The sequence below is a fragment of the Ranitomeya imitator genome, chromosome 1 (genome assembly GCF_032444005.1).
Source record: "Ranitomeya imitator isolate aRanImi1 chromosome 1, aRanImi1.pri, whole genome shotgun sequence".
Classification (NCBI taxonomy): Eukaryota; Metazoa; Chordata; class Amphibia; order Anura; family Dendrobatidae; genus Ranitomeya; species Ranitomeya imitator.
In genome coordinates, this window is record NC_091282.1 from 13,499,094 (window position 1) to 13,518,864 (window position 19,771).

The 19,771-nt window shown below is 51.4% G+C and overlaps 1 protein-coding gene across 1 annotated transcript; it reads left to right on the plus strand.

Annotated features, from left to right (window-relative positions):
* The first annotated feature begins 123 nt into the window (after nt 1-123).
* LOC138658365 (gastrula zinc finger protein XlCGF66.1-like) lies at nt 124-16,717 on the plus strand. The gene is made up of 6 exons (XM_069745814.1): nt 124-237; nt 3,535-3,658; nt 14,885-15,031; nt 15,332-15,511; nt 16,332-16,501; nt 16,672-16,717. The coding sequence occupies exons 3-6, from the start codon at nt 14,942-14,944 to the stop codon at nt 16,715-16,717; spliced, it is 486 nt and encodes a 161-aa protein (XP_069601915.1). The 5' UTR covers nt 124-237; nt 3,535-3,658; nt 14,885-14,941.
* Nucleotides 16,718-19,771: the final 3,054 nt, after the last annotated feature.

Here is a 19,771-nt window from a genome sequence, read left to right on the forward strand (position 1 = left end):
GATCACATGACCGTGACGTCACCACAGGTCCTTCACCGTAAGTCAGCCCCGCCCCCTTATCACATGACGGTGACATCACCATAGGTCCTTCATCCCTTCTCTCCTGAGCCCCGCCCCCTGATCACATGACGGTGACGTCACCACAGGTCCTTCCGCTCTCAGTGCAGCAGCTCCGTCCTGGTTGTGTGCAGCTCGTGTTCTCTGGTGTCAGCCAGCAGCAGATTTCCCGCCATTCCGGTGAGATTACAGGAGGGTTTGTGGTAAATCTGTGAGAGGAGAGCAGTGATGGGCAGTCCGACTCTTTTTCTAAGTAAATCTGCGTTTCCCTCAGTCCTCGCTCCCGTTGTTTCCCTCCGTCCTCGCTCCCGTTGTTTCCCTCCGTCCTCGCTCCCGTTGTTTCCCTCAGTCCTCGCTCCCGTTGTTTCCCTCCGTCCTCGCTCCCGTTGTTTCCCTCCGTCCTCGCTCCCGTTGTTTCCCTCCGTCCTGGCTCCCGTTGTTTCCCTCAGTCCTCGCTCCCGTTGTTTCCCTCCGTCCTCGCTCCCGTTGTTTCCCTCCGTCCTCGCTCCCGTTGTTTCCCTCCGTCCTCGCTCCCGTTGTTTCCCTCCGTCCTGGCTCCCGGTGTTTCCCTCCGTCCTCGCTCCCGTTGTTTCCCTCCGTCCTCGCTCCCGTTGTTTCCCTCCGTCCTGGCTCCCGTTGTTTCCCTCCGTCCTGGCTCCCGTTGTTTCCCTCCGTCCTCGCTCCCGTTGTTTCCCTCCGTCCTCGCTCCCGGTGTTTCCCTCCGTCCTGGCTCCCGTTGTTTCCCTCCCGGTGTTTCCCTCCGTCCTCGCTCCCGGTGTTTCCCTCCGTCCTCGCTCCCGGTGTTTCCCTCCGTCCTCGCTCCCGTTGTTTCCCTCCGTCCTGGCTCCCGTTGTTTCCCTCCGTCCTGGCTCCCGTTGTTTCCCTCCGTCCTGGCTCCCGGTGTTTCCCTCCGTCCTCGCTCCCGTTGTTTCCCTCCGTCCTCGCTCCCGGTGTTTCCCTCCGTCCTCGCTCCCGGTGTTTCCCTCCGTCCTCGCTCCCGGTGTTTCCCTCCGTCCTCGCTCCCGTTGTTTCCCTCCGTCCTCGCTCCCGGTGTTTCCCTCAGTCCTCGCTCCCGTTGTTTCCCTCAGTCCTCGCTCCCGTTGTTTCCCTCCGTCCTCGCTCCCGGTGTTTCCCTCCGTCCTCGCTCCCGGTGTTTCCCTCAGTCCTCGCTCCCGTTGTTTCCCTCAGTCCTCGCTCCCGTTGTTTCCCTCAGTCCTCGCTCCCGGTGTTTCCCTCAGTCCTCGCTCCCGTTGTTTCCCTCCGTCCTGGCTCCCGGTGTTTCCCTCAGTCCTCGCTCCCGTTGTTTCCCTCCGTCCTGGCTCCCGTTGTTTCCCTCCGTCCTGGCTCCCGTTGTTTCCCTCCGTCCTGGCTCCCGTTGTTTCCCTCCGTCCTGGCTCCCGTTGTTTCCCTCCGTCCTGGCTCCCGTTGTTTCCCTCCGTCCTGGCTCCCGTTGTTTCCCTCCGTCCTGGCTCCCGTTGTTTCCCTCCGTCCTCGCTCCCGTTGTTTCCCTCCGTCCTGGCTCCCGTTGTTTCCCTCCGTCCTGGCTCCCGTTGTTTCCCTCCGTCCTGGCTCCCGGTGTTTCCCTCCGTCCTCGCTCCCGGTGTTTCCCTCCGTCCTGGCTCCCGTTGTTTCCCTCAGTCCTCGCTCCCGTTGTTTCCCTCCGTCCTGGCTCCCGTTGTTTCCCTCCGTCCTGGCTCCCGGTGTTTCCCTGTACAGTGACAGCCTCATTATCCCCCTGTATAAGTCTCTAGTGACGCAGTACAGACTGTTTTGCTGTTTCCTCAGATTGTCGGCTCTTGTGACCAGGCTCCTGCTACTCGGTTGTAGTCTTATGTGTGACTTTCTAGTATGCGGCCTTTTTTTGTACCTGTCCTTTCTGAATTAGCGAGTGCTGTGATGTGCTGGCGCTGTATGAGATTATAATTCATGTTACCAGCACTGGTGAAAGAAAATAAAGCTTAGGCTCCGAGCCTGCGAACATGAAATTCGCAGTCATCCTGATTCGGGGGCGTCTACATTGACAACCATACGGTTTTTGGATGCGCTGCCAGGTATCAGGATGTCTGCAGATTTTTTAACACCCAAAATTCGCAACAAGCTGCGTTTTGGGAGCACATGAGAAATCCTGATGCAAACGCAGCTCCATGCGTCCCTATGTTAAGTATAGAGATGTAATCTGGATCAGAATTGCTCCACATCACAACGCACCGCACCAAAGCGCTAGTGTGAAAGCAGCCCCACCCATGCAGCCCCCATCTATATACATAATTGTCTAAGAGGTACTTCCATCCGTCTGTCTGTCTGTCCTTCTGTCACGGTTATTCGTTCGCTGATTGGTCTTGGCAGCTGCCTGTCATGGCTGCCGTGACCAATCATCGACGGCCACAGTCCGATTACTCCCTCCCCTGCAGTCAGTGCCCGGCGCCCGCTCCATAATCCCCTCCGCTCACCGCTCAACAGGGTTAATGACAGCGGTAACGGCCCGCGGTGTAACGCACTCCGTTACCGCTGCTATTAACCCTGTGTGTCCCCAACTATTTACTATTGATGCTGCCTATGCAGCATCAATAGTAAAAATATGTCATGTTAAAAACAATAATAAAACAAAACCTGCTATACTCACACTCCGCCGCCTTTCTCGCTCCTCGGGACACTCCCGGGACCGCTGCATTGCAAGCGGCAGCTTCCGGTTCCGTCCCAGGGCTGGTGTGCAACAAGGACCTGCCGCGACGTCATCATAGGTCCTGCTCACACCAGTCCTTGGACCGGAAGCTGCCGCTTGCAATGGAGCGATCCCGGGAGCGTGGAGAGGAGCGGGAAAGATGCTAAGTATAGCAGGACTTCAACGGGCTATAGGTGAGTATATGTTTATATATTTTTTTTAAGTCTCTATACTACGTGGCTCTGTGCTGGGCAATATACTACGTGACTGGGTGTTACCAATGCCGCTTCTCGGCATCGTCGCTGCTCTGCCTGGAGTCCGCGGCGCTCGTCGCTCTGTCGCTGGGCCTGCTTCCGCCCGTCCTGCTCCTGGTCCTGTTGGCGCCGGATCTTCCTCTGCTGCAGCGCGCTCCCGGCGTTCCCCTTCCGGGTCCTTTCGCTTCTATGGTCCCTCTGCACTTCCAGTGTCCGGGTCTCCGGCTGGTGCGCTCTCTTTGCGCAGGCGCTCTAGCTTTCCTCAGGGGCGCAGGCGCAGGTTCTCTGTTTCCTCTTCATGAGGTCAGTCTTCTCCTACCCAATCCTGTTCCTGCCTCTACTATAAGAGGTAGGCTCTCCGGTTCTCTGGTGCCAGATTGTTTTAGCTCTTTTGCTATTGCCTTTGGCTCTCTCAGGTTCCCTCTCCTACGTGCTCTCTGTTTTTAGTCTGTGTTATCGCTCCCCTCCTGCTCCTGCCCTCTCTTGGTTTTGTTCCTTTCACTTGCTTTCGCCCTGCCTTTGGTTCTTATCCTCCTTTGTTCTTTTTGTTTGTTTCCTCAGCGTCCTCTCCGCTTCAGCTTCCCAGTGTTCCAGATTCGTCCTCGGATTCCTATTTGTTTTCTCATATCCAGCCTTCTCCTTTCCCTTCTTCCTGGAGCCGTCCCTCCTGGTATCTTCACCGTGGGTAAGTGACCTCTGGGCCTGCCCCTAGCGGTCCCTGTATAGGGGTCGTTTTCCATCTTAGGTCGCTCGCCCAGGGGTAGGTCTCCCCACGGTCCAGAGGGTCCACTCTTGCTCTTCTCGAATCGCTATACTGGGCAATATACTACGTGGGCTGTTCTATATACTATGTGGCTGGCCAATATATATTACGTGGCTCTGCTATATACTACGTGACTGGGCAATATACTACGTAGCTGGACAATATACTATGTGGCTGGGCAATATACTAGGTGACTGGGCAATATACTACGTGGCTGGGCAATATACTACGTGGCTGGGCAATATACTACGTGGCTGGGCAATATACTACGTGGCTGGGCAATATACTACGTGGCTGGGCAATATACTACGTAGCTGGGCAATATACTACGTGGCTGGGCAATATACTACGTGGCGGGGCAATATACGTGGCTGGGCAATATACTACGTGGCTGGGCAATATACTACGTGGCTGGGCAATATACTACGTAGCTGGGCAATATACTACGTGGCTGGGCAATATACTACGTGGCGGGGCAATATACGTGACTGGGCAATATACTACGTAGCTGGACAATATACTACGTGGCTGGGCAATATACTAGGTGACTGGGCAATATACTACGTGGCTGGGCAATATACTACGTGGCTGGGCAATATACTACGTGGCTGGGCAATATACTACATGGCGGGGCAATATACGTGACTGGGCAGTATACTACGTAGCTGGGCAATATACTACGTGGCGGGGCAATATACTACGTGGCTGGGCAATATACTACGTGGCGGGGCAATATACGTGACTGGGCAATATACTACGTAGCTGGACAATATACTATGTGGCTGGGCAATATACTATGTGACTGGGCAATATACTAGGTGACTGGGCAATATACTACGTGGCTGTGCAATATGCTACGTGGCTGGGCAATATGCTACGTGACTGGGCAATATACTACGTGGCTGGGCAATATACTAGGTGACTGGGCAATATACTACGTGGCTGGGCAATATGCTACGTGGCTGGGCAATATGCTACGTGACTGGGCAATATACTACGTGGCTGGGCAATATACTAGGTGACTGGGCAATATACTACGTGGCTGGGCAATATACTAGGTGACTGGGCAATATACTAGGTGACTGGGCAATATACTAGGTGACTGGGCAATATACTAGGTGACTGGGCAATATACTAGGTGACTGGGCAATATACTACGTCGATGGGCAATATACTACGTGGACATGCATATTCTAGAATACCCGATGCGTTAGAATTGGGCCACCATCTAGTGTTATATACATGCTCCGAATCCATGTTATTACCATTAGCACGCTATAACATAGGGCACAGCATGCATAGTCTCCATTATGTCTGCATACTGTTCCCATACAGGGTCATCACTTTCCCATACAGCACGTCCCTTGCTTCCGAGCATGCTCAGTCCCGCATAACGGATCCGTGCTCCATAGAGCTCCATGGTAATTCCAGACGTGTAGCCACGGATCCGTGCGTGGCCCTGCGTGTTTTTCAGATGACACAAAGCTGCAACAAGTTGCGTTTTTCTGTGTCTGGTAAAATATGGAGACACATGGATCTGTGGGAAAACGGTGATAACTGGATGCACACGCAAGGCCCATCTGTCACCACTGAAAGTCAGTGGAGATGAAAACGGATCCGTGTGCAGCCATTGTCACACGCAATGCGAAATATGCAAGTGTGAAACCAGCGTAACTATATATAATGATTGGAGCTGTACTAGATCTACCACAGGTTCCGCCTAAAATCACTTTATATTACCCTCAGCAGCAACAACCGACATCATCCATCCTCCTCCCTGTATGTTCCAGTCCTGAATCCTCCTCAGTCCTGACTAATACTATGAGACCAAACAATCTGCGGAGTCCATCCTCCTATACATACAGATATATATCTATATAAATATATCTATCTATCTATCAGTATATAATGACATGGATGAGGTCAGTAAAGTATTATTATTATTATTATTTATTTCTATAGCACCATTGATTCCATGGTGCTGTACATGAGAAGGGGTTACATACAAGTTACAAACATCACATACAGTAAACTAACAATGACAGACTGATACAGAGGGGCGAGGACCCTGCCCTTGCGGGCTTACATTCTACAGGATTATGGGGAAGGAGACAATAGGTTGAGGGTTGCAGTAGCTCCGGTGTTGGTGAGGCGGTAGCTCCGGTGTTGGTGAGGCGGTAGCTCCGGTGTTGGTGAGGCGGTAGCTCCGGTGTTGGTGAGGCGGTAGCTCCGGTGTTGGTGAGGCGGTAGCTTCGTTGGTGATGAGGCAGCAGCGGTGTCAGTGCAGGCTGTAGGCTTTCCTGAAGAGATGGGTTTTATTCAGTCGCCATGACAGCACAACGAGAGAGGGGATCCGCCCTTCAGGGACAGGAAACCTCAGACATAAAAAGGGCGGCACCTCACTCCCCCGCCAGTTGGTTTCCTGTCCCTGACAGTGGAACCTCTTCAGGCAGACCTTTTGAAGAAGGTTGAAGAAAGAAGTCTTCCCACTCCTGACAGGCCGGATCAGGTAGCGGGGGTCCCCTGCCTCGGCCTAGTCAGGAGGCCGGTAGCACCACACGGCAGGGGGACTGTTAGTGTCGGTGAGAGCAGGAGGAAGCAACCCCAAGGGGTTAGCTTCTAGGTGTCACATTACCTTGTGAGTATACGCCGCCGTGTCTACGTGGCCTCTGGGGTCTGTCCACTCCTGCCTTGGTGGTCCGTCTTGGCCGGAGGACGCTGCCGTCCTCTGTTCGGCGCGTCTGCCCTCGGCGCCGCAGCTGTGACCGGAAGGGGCGTGTCCGGATGACGCAGCGAGCGGCGCCGGGCGGTGGCGCGGCCGCGCACGCGCGGTAGCGTTCTTTCGCCGGCTAATGGCGGCGCCCAGGGGCAGGGGGAGGATACTGGCCGCAGGGAGTTCGGCGCTCAGCGTGGGGCACGGCGTGCAGTGGCCAGAGCCTATCGGTAGTTAATACCGATCGTTGACACCTGGAGGAAGCCCTGCTGACCCCCATCCGGGGGTGGTACCCAGGGGGATGTATTTAAGAGCCGCACAGATGCCCATCCTGGTTCCTGTCCATTTCCTAATGGAGTCACCGGAGGGAACTCCGCAGCTGTGCGGTGAACAGCAGCAGCCTTTGGAGCAGCCACAAACAGGAAAGTCTCAGAGAAGCTCCCAGCGGCGTTCCAGTGGCAGTAGTCGTGCTGGTGGAGCTAAAGCTGCTCAGAGGTCCACCAAATCCTCGGGCCGTAGGAATTCTCCGGCCAAAGAGGACCCCCCGATCACGGTACCGTTTACTTCAAGGATGGGTAAGTGAGCTACGTGAAAGTACGCTTTCTGATTGGTGTCCCTCCTTGTATTCCCTCTCTCCTTATTTAGGGGAAAAAATGTGCTTCCAAAGCTAAACATAGGGAGTGTGCCGTTTGTACAGAGCCTCTCCCAGATGGGCATAAAAAGAAGCTGTGCAGATCCTGCATACAGCACTTAATCGAAGAGGAGGCCCCTGACCTGACGTCTACCCTTAGGGACATGGTCAGACAGGAGATCAGGGACTCCTTAAAATCCAGTCCTCATAAGAAACAATCTAAGAAGAGAATACTAGGTTCATCCCCTGTATCAGAGATGGATTCCGATAGTGTGAGCTCGGATTCTCATCCATCATCTTCATCATCAGAGGACGTAGAGTCTAGCCGAACATGTCTATCATTAGATAGGATTAATCATCTGGTGAAAGCTGTCAACAACACCATGGGGATTGAAGAGACTCAGCCAGAATGCTCCATTCAGGACATTATGTTCAGGGGCATAGACCGTAAATCCCGAAGGGTTTTTCCTGTGGTGGAGAAAATCAAGTCTCTGATTATGAAGGAGTGGAAGAAGCCCGAAAGAAAGGGGTCACTTCCGCCAGCATTTAAGAGAAGATACCCGTTCGAGGAAGAAGCTTCAGCTTCTTGGGACAAAGTCCCGAAGTTAGACGCAGCAGTGGCCAAAGCATGCAAAAACTCTTCTCTTCCATTTGAAGATTTAGGTAACTTAAAGGACCCGCTCGATAGAAAGGCTGATGTGTTCCTTAAAGGAGCTTGGGAGACTTCTGCGGGATCCCTGAGACCGGCAGTGGCGGCTACTTGCACAGCTCGGTCCTTGATGGTGTGGCTAGGCCACCTGGAAGATCAACTTAAGGATAAAGTTCCTAGAAGTGAAATCCTATCATCTATGCCCATGATCCAAGATGCTGCAGCCTTCCTTTCGGATGCATCAGCGGATTCGGTCAGGCTGGCCGCAAGATCCTCAGCCTTATCCAACGCAGCCCGCAGAGCACTTTGGATTAAATGTTGGCCAGGTGATTTACAAGCTAGGTCAAGACTATGCGGCATCCCCTGTGAAGGAGTTCATCTGTTCGGTCCGGTACTTGATGAGCTGCTTGAGAAGGCGGGCGACTCTAAGAAGCGGTTCCCTCTATTAAGAAAACCTTTTTATAGGCGTGACTACAGCAGGGGATGGTCTTATCGCCGCAGATCTGATAGAGAACCAAATAGAGATTCATCCAGATATTACGGCAGCAGCAGAAGAAGAGGTAGGGGGTATATGTTTAACACCCCTCGGGACTCGAAGAAAACTCAATGACTAGCGGTCCAGGTGGGCGGTAGGCTTTTAGCTTTCTACCCAGCCTGGTTGAGGATCACCAACAGTCCATGGATACTCAGTATCATTAAAGAGGGATTAAAGTTCCAGTTTCATCAGATCCCTCAGGACAAATTTAAACTAACTCCTATCCGTTCTTCTCCTGCAGAACAGTTGGCGTTGGAGTCAGAAGTTCAGGATCTCAGACAAAAGGGGGTTCTTATTCGGGTACCCACGGAAGAGCGAGGTAGGGGGTTCTATTCCCCGTTATTCTTGGTAAAGAAGCCAGATGGGTCATACCGTACCATTATTAATCTGAGAGGCCTGAATGAATTCTTGCTAATCCCATCCTTCAAAATGGAATCTGTGAAAACGGCAATAAAGCTTCTTTTTCACGAGTGCTTCATGGTGGTCTTAGATCTAAAAGACTCCTATTACCATGTTCCGATACATGCAGATCACCAGCGTTTTCTCAGGGTGGCGATTTCTCTTGCCGGCACAGTGGAGCACTTCCAATATCAGGCACTCCCCTTTGGTGTTGCAGTCGCACCCCGGGTCTTTACTAAGGTTATGGTAGAGGTTATGGCACACCTTCATGAGCAAAACATACTGATAATTCCTTACTTGGATGACTTACTGATCGTGGGGCATTCAAAGTTACACTGTAAAGAACAGTTAGAGAAAGTGATGGTAGCACTTCGTAACTTAGGTTGGATTGTCAATCTTAAAAAATCGCGTCTTCAACCCTCCACATCACAGCAGTTTTTGGGTCTTATTGTAGATTCAGCTCAGCAGGAATGTCGCCTGCCAGACTCAAAAGTCGATGCTATCCACCGGCTGGCCTCTAGAGCAATTAAAAATCCCGTAGTCTCCTTAAGAAGTGCTATGTCTCTTTTGGGGTCACTTACTTCTTGTTTTCCGGCGGTGATGTGGGCACAGTTTCACTCTAGGTCTCTTCAGTGGGATGTTCTACGTAATTTTCGGCGACTAGGCGCCAACCTAGATAAGAAATTCACTCTATCCGTAGGGGCCACGGTTTCACTAAGGTGGTGGACGCACATCCCTAATCTGCGTAAAGGGGTACCTTGGACATATCATATATCACGAGTAATAACAACTGATGCTAGTCCCACGGGGTGGGGAGCACATTGGGAAAATAATTACGTTCAGGGTCTATGGTCCCGATCTGAGCAGGACTCGTCTTCCAATCTGAAAGAATTGATGGCGGTGGAACGCGCCTTGGATAGGTTTCTTGTACCTCTACAGGGTAGACATGTTAGAATACTCTCTGACAACCAGGTGACAGTTGCTTATGTGAACCGCCAAGGAGGCACACGGTCTACGTCATTAATGAACGTTACAAATCGTATTTTTCAGATGGCCGAAAATCACCTACTCTCCCTTACGGCCCTTCATATAAAGGGGAAACTAAATACCACGGCCGATTACTTAAGCCGCAACAAGCTCAAACAAGGGGATTGGTCTCTAAAACCGGCTGTCTTCAATCAGATCGTACGGTTGTGGGGATGTCCAGAAATAGATCTGTTTGCCAGTCGAGGAAACAAGAAGCTCCATCAATTCTGTTCCCTAGACCCAAGAGACAACCCGTACGCAATCGACGCTCTTCTGATCTCCTGGAACTTCAGTCTCGCCTATGCGTTTCCCCCTCTGAATCTAATTCCTTTAGTTCTGAGGAAGATTCGGGAAGACAAAGCCCGAGTTATATTAATAGCTCCATTCTGGCCCAGAAGGTCTTGGTTCCCATGGTTAAGAAGCATGTCCATTTCCCAACCATGGATTCTCCCAGAAATTCCAGACCTCCTCTCCCAGGGTCCAGTTTTGCATCCACGAGTAGCCAACTTACATCTGACAGCGTGGAACTTGAGAGGTCACTTCTGAAAAAGAAGGGATTCTCTCAGAACCTTGTAAATACGCTGCTTAAGAGTAGGAAAGCCTCCACGACTAGCATTTATGTTAGGATATGGAGGAAGTTCCTATCAAGCTCAGGAGCACAGATCGATCAGAAACCTGATATTGCTCAGATCCTAGAATTTCTACAGAAGGGCCTAGATTTAGGCTTAGCCACCAGCACCCTTAGAGTTCAGGTTTCGGCTCTAGGGGCACTATATAATTCCAACATAGCTAGTAATCACTGGATAACAAGGTTTTTCAAAGCGGTCACCAGATCCAGGCCGGTTGTTAAACAAAAGATAGTGCCATGGGATCTAAATCTTGTGCTCTAGGCTCTAACACAAGCTCCGTTTGAGCCCATTGACTCTGTCCCGATCAAGATCCTGTCTGTCAAAACAGCCCTCTTAGTTGCCCTCACATCGGCAAGAAGAGTTAGTGATCTGCAAGCATTGTCCAGGCAGCGTCCGTATATGCAAATTACGGAAGATAGAGTGGTGATGAGGCCTGACCCTCTTTATCTTCCAAAGGTCGCGTCAAAATTTCATAGGTCCCAGGAGGTAATCTTGCCTTCATTTTGTCCTAATCCCTCTAACAATAAAGAACAGAGATTTCATTGTTTGGACGTGCGTAGATGCCTTCTCAGATATATTGCAGTAACAGACGCCTGGAAAAAAGATCATTCCTTATTTTTATCCTACCAGGGAGTTAGGAAGGGGCTTAGGGTATCAAAGAATACGCTAGCCAGATGGATTAGGGAGGCCATATTTCTTGCTTACACCGCAGGTGGCGTGGAAATTCCAGATGGCATAAAGGCACACTCCACTCGTGCGGTAGCCACATCTTGGGCTGAGAGGGCAGAAGTGTCGATTGAAGACATCTGTAAGGCGGCCACATGGTCTTCTCCATCCACCTTTCTTAGACACTATAGGTTAGATCTAGGTGGCTCCTCCGACCTCACGTTTGGGAGAAGGGTGCTGGAGGCTATTATCCCTCCCTAGTCACTTTTCACTTCTCTGAAAGTCTCTCGTTGTGCTGTCATGGCGACTGAATAAATACGTACGCTACTCACCTGGTAGCAGTGTTTTTTCAGGAGCCATGACAGCACCCTTATATTCCCTACCCTCTTTGTTTATGGGTTCAACACTTCCTTTAGAAAATTCCTAAGTTTATTCACTGGGTGAATTGTACCATATATTAATATTGTCTATGTGCTACTAACCTAGAAGGTCCTTTCATACTCTGTAAACCAACTGGCGGGGGAGTGAGGTGCCGCCCTTTTTATGTCTGAGGTTTCCTGTCCCTGAAGGGCGGATCCCCTCTCTCGTTGTGCTGTCATGGCTCCTGAAAAAACACTGCTACCAGGTGAGTAGCGTACGTATTTCAGGTTCCGTCTGAAGGATCCGACTGTGGTTGATAGTCGTACGTGTTGGGGCAGAGAGTTCCAGAGGATGGGGGATATTCGGGAGAAGTCTTGGAGGCGATTGGATGAGGAGCGAATAAGTGTGGTGGAGAGAAGGAGGTCTTGGGAGGACCGGAGGTCACGTGAGGGAAGATATAGAGAGATTAGTTCAGAGATATATGGAGGAGACAGGTTGTGGATGGCTTTGTAGGTCAGTATTAGCAATTTGAACTGGATACGCTGAGGGAATGGGAGCCAGTGAAGAGATTTGCAGAGGGGGGAAGCGGAGGAGTAGCGAGGAGAGAGATGGATTAGTCGGGCAGCAGAGTTAAGGATGGACTGGAGAGGTGCAAGGGTGTTAGCAGGGAGGCCACAGAAAAGGATGTTGCAGTAGTCAAGGCGGGAAATGATGAGGGTGTGCACAAGCATTTTAGTAGATTGGGGGTTGAGGAAAGGACGGATTCTGGAGATATTTTTGAGCTGGAGGCGACAGGAGGTGGAAAGAGCTTGGATGTGTGGTTTGAAGGACAGGGCAGAGTCGAAGGTTACTCCGAGGCAGGGGACTTCGGGTACAGGGGAAAGCATGATGTCATTGACTGCGATAGATAGGTCAAGTAAGGAAGATTTGTGGGATGGAGGAAAGATGAGGAGTTCAGATTTGTCCTCATTGAGTTTGAGGAAGCGAGAGGAGAAGGAGGATATGGCTGATAAGCACTCTGGGATTCTGGACAGCAGAGCGGTGACGTCTGGGCCAGAGAGGTAGATCTGAGTGTCGTCAGCATAGAGGTGGTACTGGAATCCATGGGACTTTGAGTTGTCCCAAGCCAAGTGTATAGATTGAGAAGAGTAGGGGTCCTAGAACAGAGCCTTGGGGGACTCCAACAGAGAGAGGGTGGGATGAGGAGGTAGTATGGGAGTGGGAGACGCTGAATGTGCGGTTGGAAAGGTACGAGGCGATCCAGGATAGGGCGAGGTCTTTGATGCCGAAGGAGGAGAGCATCTGCAGTAGGAGGCAGTGGTCAACTGTGTCGAAAGCAGAGGACAGGTCTAGAAGGAGGAGTACAGAGTATTGTCCAGTAGCTTTGGCGGTGAGTAGGTCGTTAGTGATTTTGGTCAGGGCAGTCTCAGTTGAGTGATGGGGGCGGAAACCAGATTGTAGATTGTCAAAGAGCAAGTTAGATGAGAGGTGGGAGGAGAGTTCAGCATGGAAGTGCTGCTCCAGGAGTTTGGAAGCAAATGGGAGCAGTGATATTGGGCGATAGCTGGACACAGCAGTTGGATCGAGGGTTGGCTTTTTAAGGATAGGCGTGATTGTGGCATGTTTGAACGCAGAGGGGAAGATGCCAGAAGTTAGTGATAGGTTGAAGAGGTGGGTTAGGGATGGCATAAGTGTGGTGGTGAGGTTGGGGAGGAGGTGGGATGGGATGGGGTTGAGCGCACAGGTGGTGAGGTGGGATTTGGAGAGGAGACAATTAAGCCCCCCTTCAGTGATGTTGGAGAGGGAGGTTATGGGGTTTGGGCATTGGTCTTGTATACAAAGGGGTTGTGGTGGTTGAACAATAAAGTCTTGCCTTGTCTGGTCGATCTTATTTTTAAAGTGTGTGGCAAAGTCCTCAGCAGAGATGAGGGAGGTTGGAGGGGGCAGTGGGGGGCGGAGGAGGGAGTTAAAGGTTTTGAATAACTGTTTGGGGTTGTGGGATAGGGAAGATACGAGGGTTGTGAAGTCGCCTGTTTAGCAGAGGTGAGAGCTGATTTAAAAGCGAGTGTTGCTTGTTTGAATACAGTGAAGTCGTCTTGCGAGTGTGTTCTCTTCCAACGCCGCTCCGCAACCCTGGACACTTGCCTTAGCTTTTTGGTGGTGTTATTATGCCAAGGTTGTCTATTGATACGTCGCGCTCTGCCATGGACGAGAGGGGCAACCGTGTCAATAGCTGATGCGAGAGTGGCATTGTAGAAAGCAGTGGCACTGTCTGTGTCGTGGAGTGAGGATATGGATGCCAGTGGTAGGATGGAGTCAGAGAGTGTGTGGGTGTCTAGGTGTGCAAGGTTTCTGCGTGGGTGCGCATGTTGCTGGATATGGATGATTGGTGAGGAGGACAGGGATGAGAAGGTGAACAGATGGTGGTCGGATAGAGGGAGAGGGGAGGTGGTGAAGTTAGATAGAGAGCAGAGACGGGTGAATACCAGGTCTAATGTATGTCCGTCTATGTGGGTGGCTGCGGAGGACCACTGAGTAAGTCCAAAGGATGAGGTAAGGGACAGAAGTTTGGAGGCTGTTGAGTGAAGGGTATCAATGGGGATGTTGAAGTCACCCATGATGATGGTGGGAGTGTCAGCAGAGAGAAAGTGAAGAAGCCAGGTGGAGAATTGGTCAATAAAGGCAGTGGCCGGGCCCGGAGGTCGGTATATGACGGCCACTTGGAGGTTGGAGGGAGAGTAGATGCGGACAGAATGGACTTCAAAAGAGGGGAGGATAAGTAAAGTATATCTTTATTTGGGACTAAGGTAGCTCATATCCTGACTCCAGCACTGAAGGATGGTGTTACACTAATCCTTGCAGTCTGAGGGCACTTAAGGGTTAACAGTCCACAGCTCCCTCTCTCCTCACTGCTCCTCCCACATGAGCCACAGTCACTTCACTACCCTGAATCTGATAAACTGCAGGCGCCAGCAGGGAAGAAAAAAAAAAAAAAAAAAGACTCGGCTCACTCACACTGCAGAGCCGACTCCTTTCCTTCACAGCAGAGAGCCGGCGAAGGACACATCACTAGAGGAGAGTGTGGGGTGAGATCAGAGCTGTTCCTGTGGAGGCTCCTGCTCCCTGTGACTGCGGCTCCTCAGTGTTGGGGACGGGCAGCATTGTATGGGGGATGTGCAGCGTCTGCTCCTCATCTCATGGCCCCCGCTGGAGGTGTAGTTACCACGGTGACCGTCCTCTGCTGGAGGTGTAGTTACCACGGTGACCGTCCTCTGCTGGCGGTGTAGTTACCACGGTGACCGTCCTCTGCTGGAGGTGTAGTTACCACGGTGACCGTCCTCTGCTGGCGGTGTAGTTACCACGGTGACCGTCCTCCTCCTACGAGGCTGATAATGAGCGGTCAGATCGGCGGAGGAGGCCGCGGTGGAGTTTTGTGGCTTTTCCTCCAGATTCCTCCTGATAAATGTTGATATTTGGCAGAATTTAGTGATTGTCGTTCTCTCGTCCCCGGTGATTTCCATCTTCTCCTTCATCATGAAGACGCCGGCAGGACGAGATCCCTCCAGCTGATCCAGTGCTCATCCCTCCTCCTCCTGAATGACCCCGAGGATGGACGAGGACAGGGATGAGACCACCAGAAGATTATTCCACTTCGCCCTGGAGATCATCTCCCTGCTGAGCGGAGAGGTAACTCCTCTACATTTCTATCAGCTTTATTGTGTTCTGTGACAAGTCCGACATCCAGAATAGAGAGAAGGATTCTTTACTGTAAGAGCAGTGATTGTGTGGAGCTCTCTGCCCGGAGGAGTTGTCATGGGGATTCCCTATAAGCTGTAGAGGGGCCGGGATGTCTGTCCGGAGGGGAATAATATTCCCGGTTATGGCCCCAGATTACTGGAGACGGTTATTGATCCCGGGATTTCTACTGATTGTCAGATCTGGAGTCGGGAAGGAATCTTCTCCCTAAGTGTCTCTCTCCATACACAGGACTACACAATAGTGAGGAAGACACCGGGGGACGCTGTGACTCCCATCATCCATCTCCAGGAGTCAGGAGGGCGGAGCCCGGGCCCCATCACAGAGCCTCCCCCGCACTCCCTGCTACATGAGAGGAACAAGAAGATCCTGGAGCTCAGCAACAAGATGATTGAGCTGCTGAGCGGAGAGGTGACTGCTGGGAGATTATACAGGACTGGAGGATTCTGGGTGATGAGCGGAGAGGTGACTGCTGGGAGATTATACAGGACTGGAGGATTCTGGGTGATGAGCGGAGAGGTGACTGCTGGGACATTATACAGGACTGGAGGATTCTGGGTGATGAGCGGAGAGGTGACTGCTGGGACATTATACAGCACTGGAGGATTCTGGGTGATGAGTGGAGAGGTGACTGCTGGGAGATTATACAGGACTGGAGGATTCTGGGTGATGAGCGGAGAGGTGACTGCTGGGACATTATACAGGACTGGAGGATTCTGGGTGATGAGTGGAGAGGTGACTGCTGGGACATTATACAGCACTGGAGGATTCTGGGTGATGAGCGGAGAGGTGACTGCTGGGACATTATACAGGACTGGAGGATTCTGGGTGATGAGCGGAGAGGTGACTGCTGGGAGATTATACAGCACTGGAGGATTCTGGGTGATGAGCGGAGAGGTGACTGCTGGGAGATTATACAGGACTGGAGGATTCTGGGTGATGAGCGGAGAGGTGACTGCTGGGACATTATACAGGACTGGAGGATTCTGGGTGATGAGCGGAGAGGTGACTGCTGGGACATTATACAGCACTGGAGGATTCTGGGTGATGAGTGGAGAGGTGACTGCTGGGACATTATACAGGACTGGAGGATTCTGGGTGATGAGCGGAGAGGTGACTGCTGGGAGATTATACAGGATTGGAGGATTCTGGGTGATGAGCGGAGAGGTGACTGCTGGGACATTATACAGCACTGGAGGATTCTGGGTGATGACGGTGTGGCTGTTGTCAGGTTCCTATAAGGTGTCAGGACGTCGCTGTCTATCTCTCCATGGAGGAGTGGGAGTATCTAGAAGGACACCAGGATCGGTACCAGGATGTGATGATGGAGGAGCTCCGGCCTCTGACACCACGAGGTGAGAGGAAACCTTCCCCTGACATCAGATTGTCTCTTCAGCGTTGGTCGGTTGCTATTAGTGATGCAGACACAGATATTTCTGTTCTGTGGTCACCTACTACTCCCATCATCTCATCATCACATGACACAATCTATTCCATCACTGTGTGTCTCCACAGATGGATCCAGGAGGAGAAATCCACCAGAGAGATGTCCCCGTCCTCTGTATCCCCAGGACTGTCCGGAGGAGAATCACAACATCCCGGAGGATCATCAGGTAGACGGTGCTGAGCCCTGTGCCGGATCTGTATATGGGGGGACATTTCTCATCGAGGTCATAGAGGTCACAGATTTTGGTGGTTTCTTGTATTCTTTTTATTATGATGATTATTATTTATATTTATTTCTATAGCAGCATTGATTCCATGGTGCTGTACATGAGAAGGGGTTACATACAAATTACAGATATCACTTACAGTAAACTAACAATCACAGACTGATACAGAGGGGCGAGGACCCTGCCCTTGCGGGCTTACATTCTACAGGATTATGGGGAAGGAGACTGTAGGTTGAGGGTTGCAGCAGCTCTGGTGTTGGTGAGGCGGTAGCTCCGGTGTTGGTGAGGCGGTAGCTCTGGTGTTGGTGAGGCGGTAGCTCCGGTGTTGGTGAGGCGGTAGCTCTGGTGTTGGTGAGGCGGTAGCTCCGGTGTTGGTGAGGCGGTAGCTCCGGTACTGATGAGGAGGCAGCGGGGTCAGTGCAGGCTGTAGGCTTTCCTGAAGAGATGGGTTTTCAGGTTCCGTCTGAAGGATCCGAATGTGGTTGATATCGGACGTGTTGGGGCAAAGAATTCCAGAGGATGGAGGATATTTGGGAGAAGTCTTGGAGGCGTTTGGGTGAGGAGCGAATAAGTGTGGAGGAGAGAAGGAGGTCTTGGGAGGACCGGAGATTGTGGATGGCTTTGTAGGTCAGTATTAGTAATTTGAACTGGATACGCTGAGGGAATGGGAGCCAGTGAAGGGATTTGCAGAGGGGGGAAGCGGAGGAGAGAGATGAATTAGTCGGGCAGCAGAGTTAAGGATGGACTGGAGAGGTGCAAGGGTGTTAGCAGGGAGGCCACAGAGGAGGATGTTGCAGTACTCCAAGGCGGGAGATGATGAGGGCATGCACAAGCATTTTAGTAGATTGAGGGTTGAGGAAAGGACGGATCCTGGAGATATTTTTGAGCTGGAGGCGACAGGAGGTGGAAAGAGCTTGGATGTGCGGTTTGAAGGACAGGGCAGAGTCAAGGGTTACTCCGAGGCAGGGGACTTCCGGTACGGGGGAATGCGTGATGTCGTTAATTGTGATAGGTAGGTCAGGTAAGGAAGATCTATGAGATGAAGGAAAGATGATGAGTTCAGATTTGTCCACATTGAGTTTGAGGAAGCGAGAGGAGAAGGAAGAGGATATGGCTGATAGGCACTCTGGGATTCTGGACAGCAGGGAGGTGACATCTGGGCCAGAAAGGTGGATCTGAGAGTTATCAGCATAAAGGTGGTACTGGAATCCATGGGACTTTTTGAGTTGTCCCAGGCCGAGTGTATAGATTGAGAAGAGTAGGGGTCCTAGAACAGAGCCTTGGGGGACTCCAACAGAGAGAGGGTGGGATGAGGAGCTAGCGTGAGAGTGGGAGACGCTGAATGTGCGGTTGAAAAGGTAAGAGGAGATCCAGGATAGGGCGAGGTCTTTGATGCCAAAGGAGGAGAGGATCTGTAGTAGGAGGCAGTGGTCAACTGTGTCGAAAGCAGAGGACAGGTCTAGAAGGAGGAGTACAGAGTATTGTCGGTTAGCTTTGGCTGTAAGTAGGTCGTTAGTAATTTTGGTCAGGGCTGTCTCAGTTGAGTGATGGGGGAGGAAACCAGATTGTAGATTGTCAAAGAGCAAGTTAGATGAGAGGTGGGAGGAAAGTTCAGCGTGGACGTGCTGCTCCAGGAGTTTGGGAGCGAATGGGAGCAGTGATATTGGGCGATAGCTGGACATAGCTGTTGGATCGAGGGTTGACTTTTAAGGATAGGCGTGATTGTGGCATGTTTGAAAGCAGAGTGGAAGGTGCCAGAAGTTAGTGATAGGTTGTAGAGGTGGGTTAGGGAGGGGATAAGAGTGGTGGTGAGGTTGGGGAGGAGGTGGGATGGGATAAGAGTGGTGGGGAGGTGGGATGGGCTGGGGTCGAGCGCACAGGTAGTGAGGTGCGATTTGGAGAGGAGACAATAAAGCCCCCCTTCAGTGATGTTGGATAGGGAGGTTATGGGTTTTGGGAATTGGTTTTGGTATACAAAGGGGTTGTGGTGGTTGAACAATGAAGATTTGCCTTGTTTGGTCGATCTTAGTTTTAAAGTGTGTGGCAAAGTCCTCAGCAGAGATGAGGGAGGTTGGAGAGGGCAGTGAGAGCGGAGGAGGGAGTTAAAGGTTTTGAATAACTGTTTGGGGTTGTAGGATAGGGAGGATACGAGGGTTGTGAAGTAGGCCTGCTTAGCAGAGGTGAGAGTAGATTTGAAAGCGAGTGCTGCCTGTTTGAATGCAGTGAAGTCGTCTTGCGAATTTGTTTTTTTTCAAATGCCTCTCTGCAACCCTGGACACTTGCCATAGCTTTTTAGTGGTGTTATTGTGCCAGGGTTGTCTATTGATATGTCGCACTCTGCCATGAACGAGAGGGGAAACTGTGTCAATAGCTGATGCGAGAGTGGCATTGTAGAAAGTAGAAGGAGCGAAGAGCTAGCACTCGACTATTTACAGAGTTTGATGGTGCAAGTGAATGGAGCCAGTGGACCCTTAAATACTTGAAATGAAACAAAATCACTGCACTCACCCAGTTCAAATAAATTTTGCTTAAGTGAACATTTTATTTGGGATATGATGATGAAGACGAAACGATTGGTGATAGGGCAATTTTTAACGTTTCAGCCACTCAGTGGCCTTGATCACAATAAAGTGCTGTAACAAAATAGAAAAAAGACACAGTGTATCAACACATAATTATGTACAGTGCTACAGTACTATATACAAACTAGCTATTGAACCCGTTCTACGCCCGGGTGGCGAGCATTTATATTGGTATATGGTCTCCATCCTGGTATGTGCTGCTCCATCCTGCGTCCCCATCCTCTCATGTGCTGCACCCATCCTGCATCCCCATCCTGTCATGTGCTGCACCCATCCTGCGTCCCCATCCTGTCATGTGCTGCTCCATCCTGCGTCCCCATCCTGTCATGTGCTGCACCCATCCTGCGTCCCCATCCTGTCATGTGCTGCTCCATCCTGCGTCCCCATCCTGTCATGTGCTGCACCCATCCTGCGTC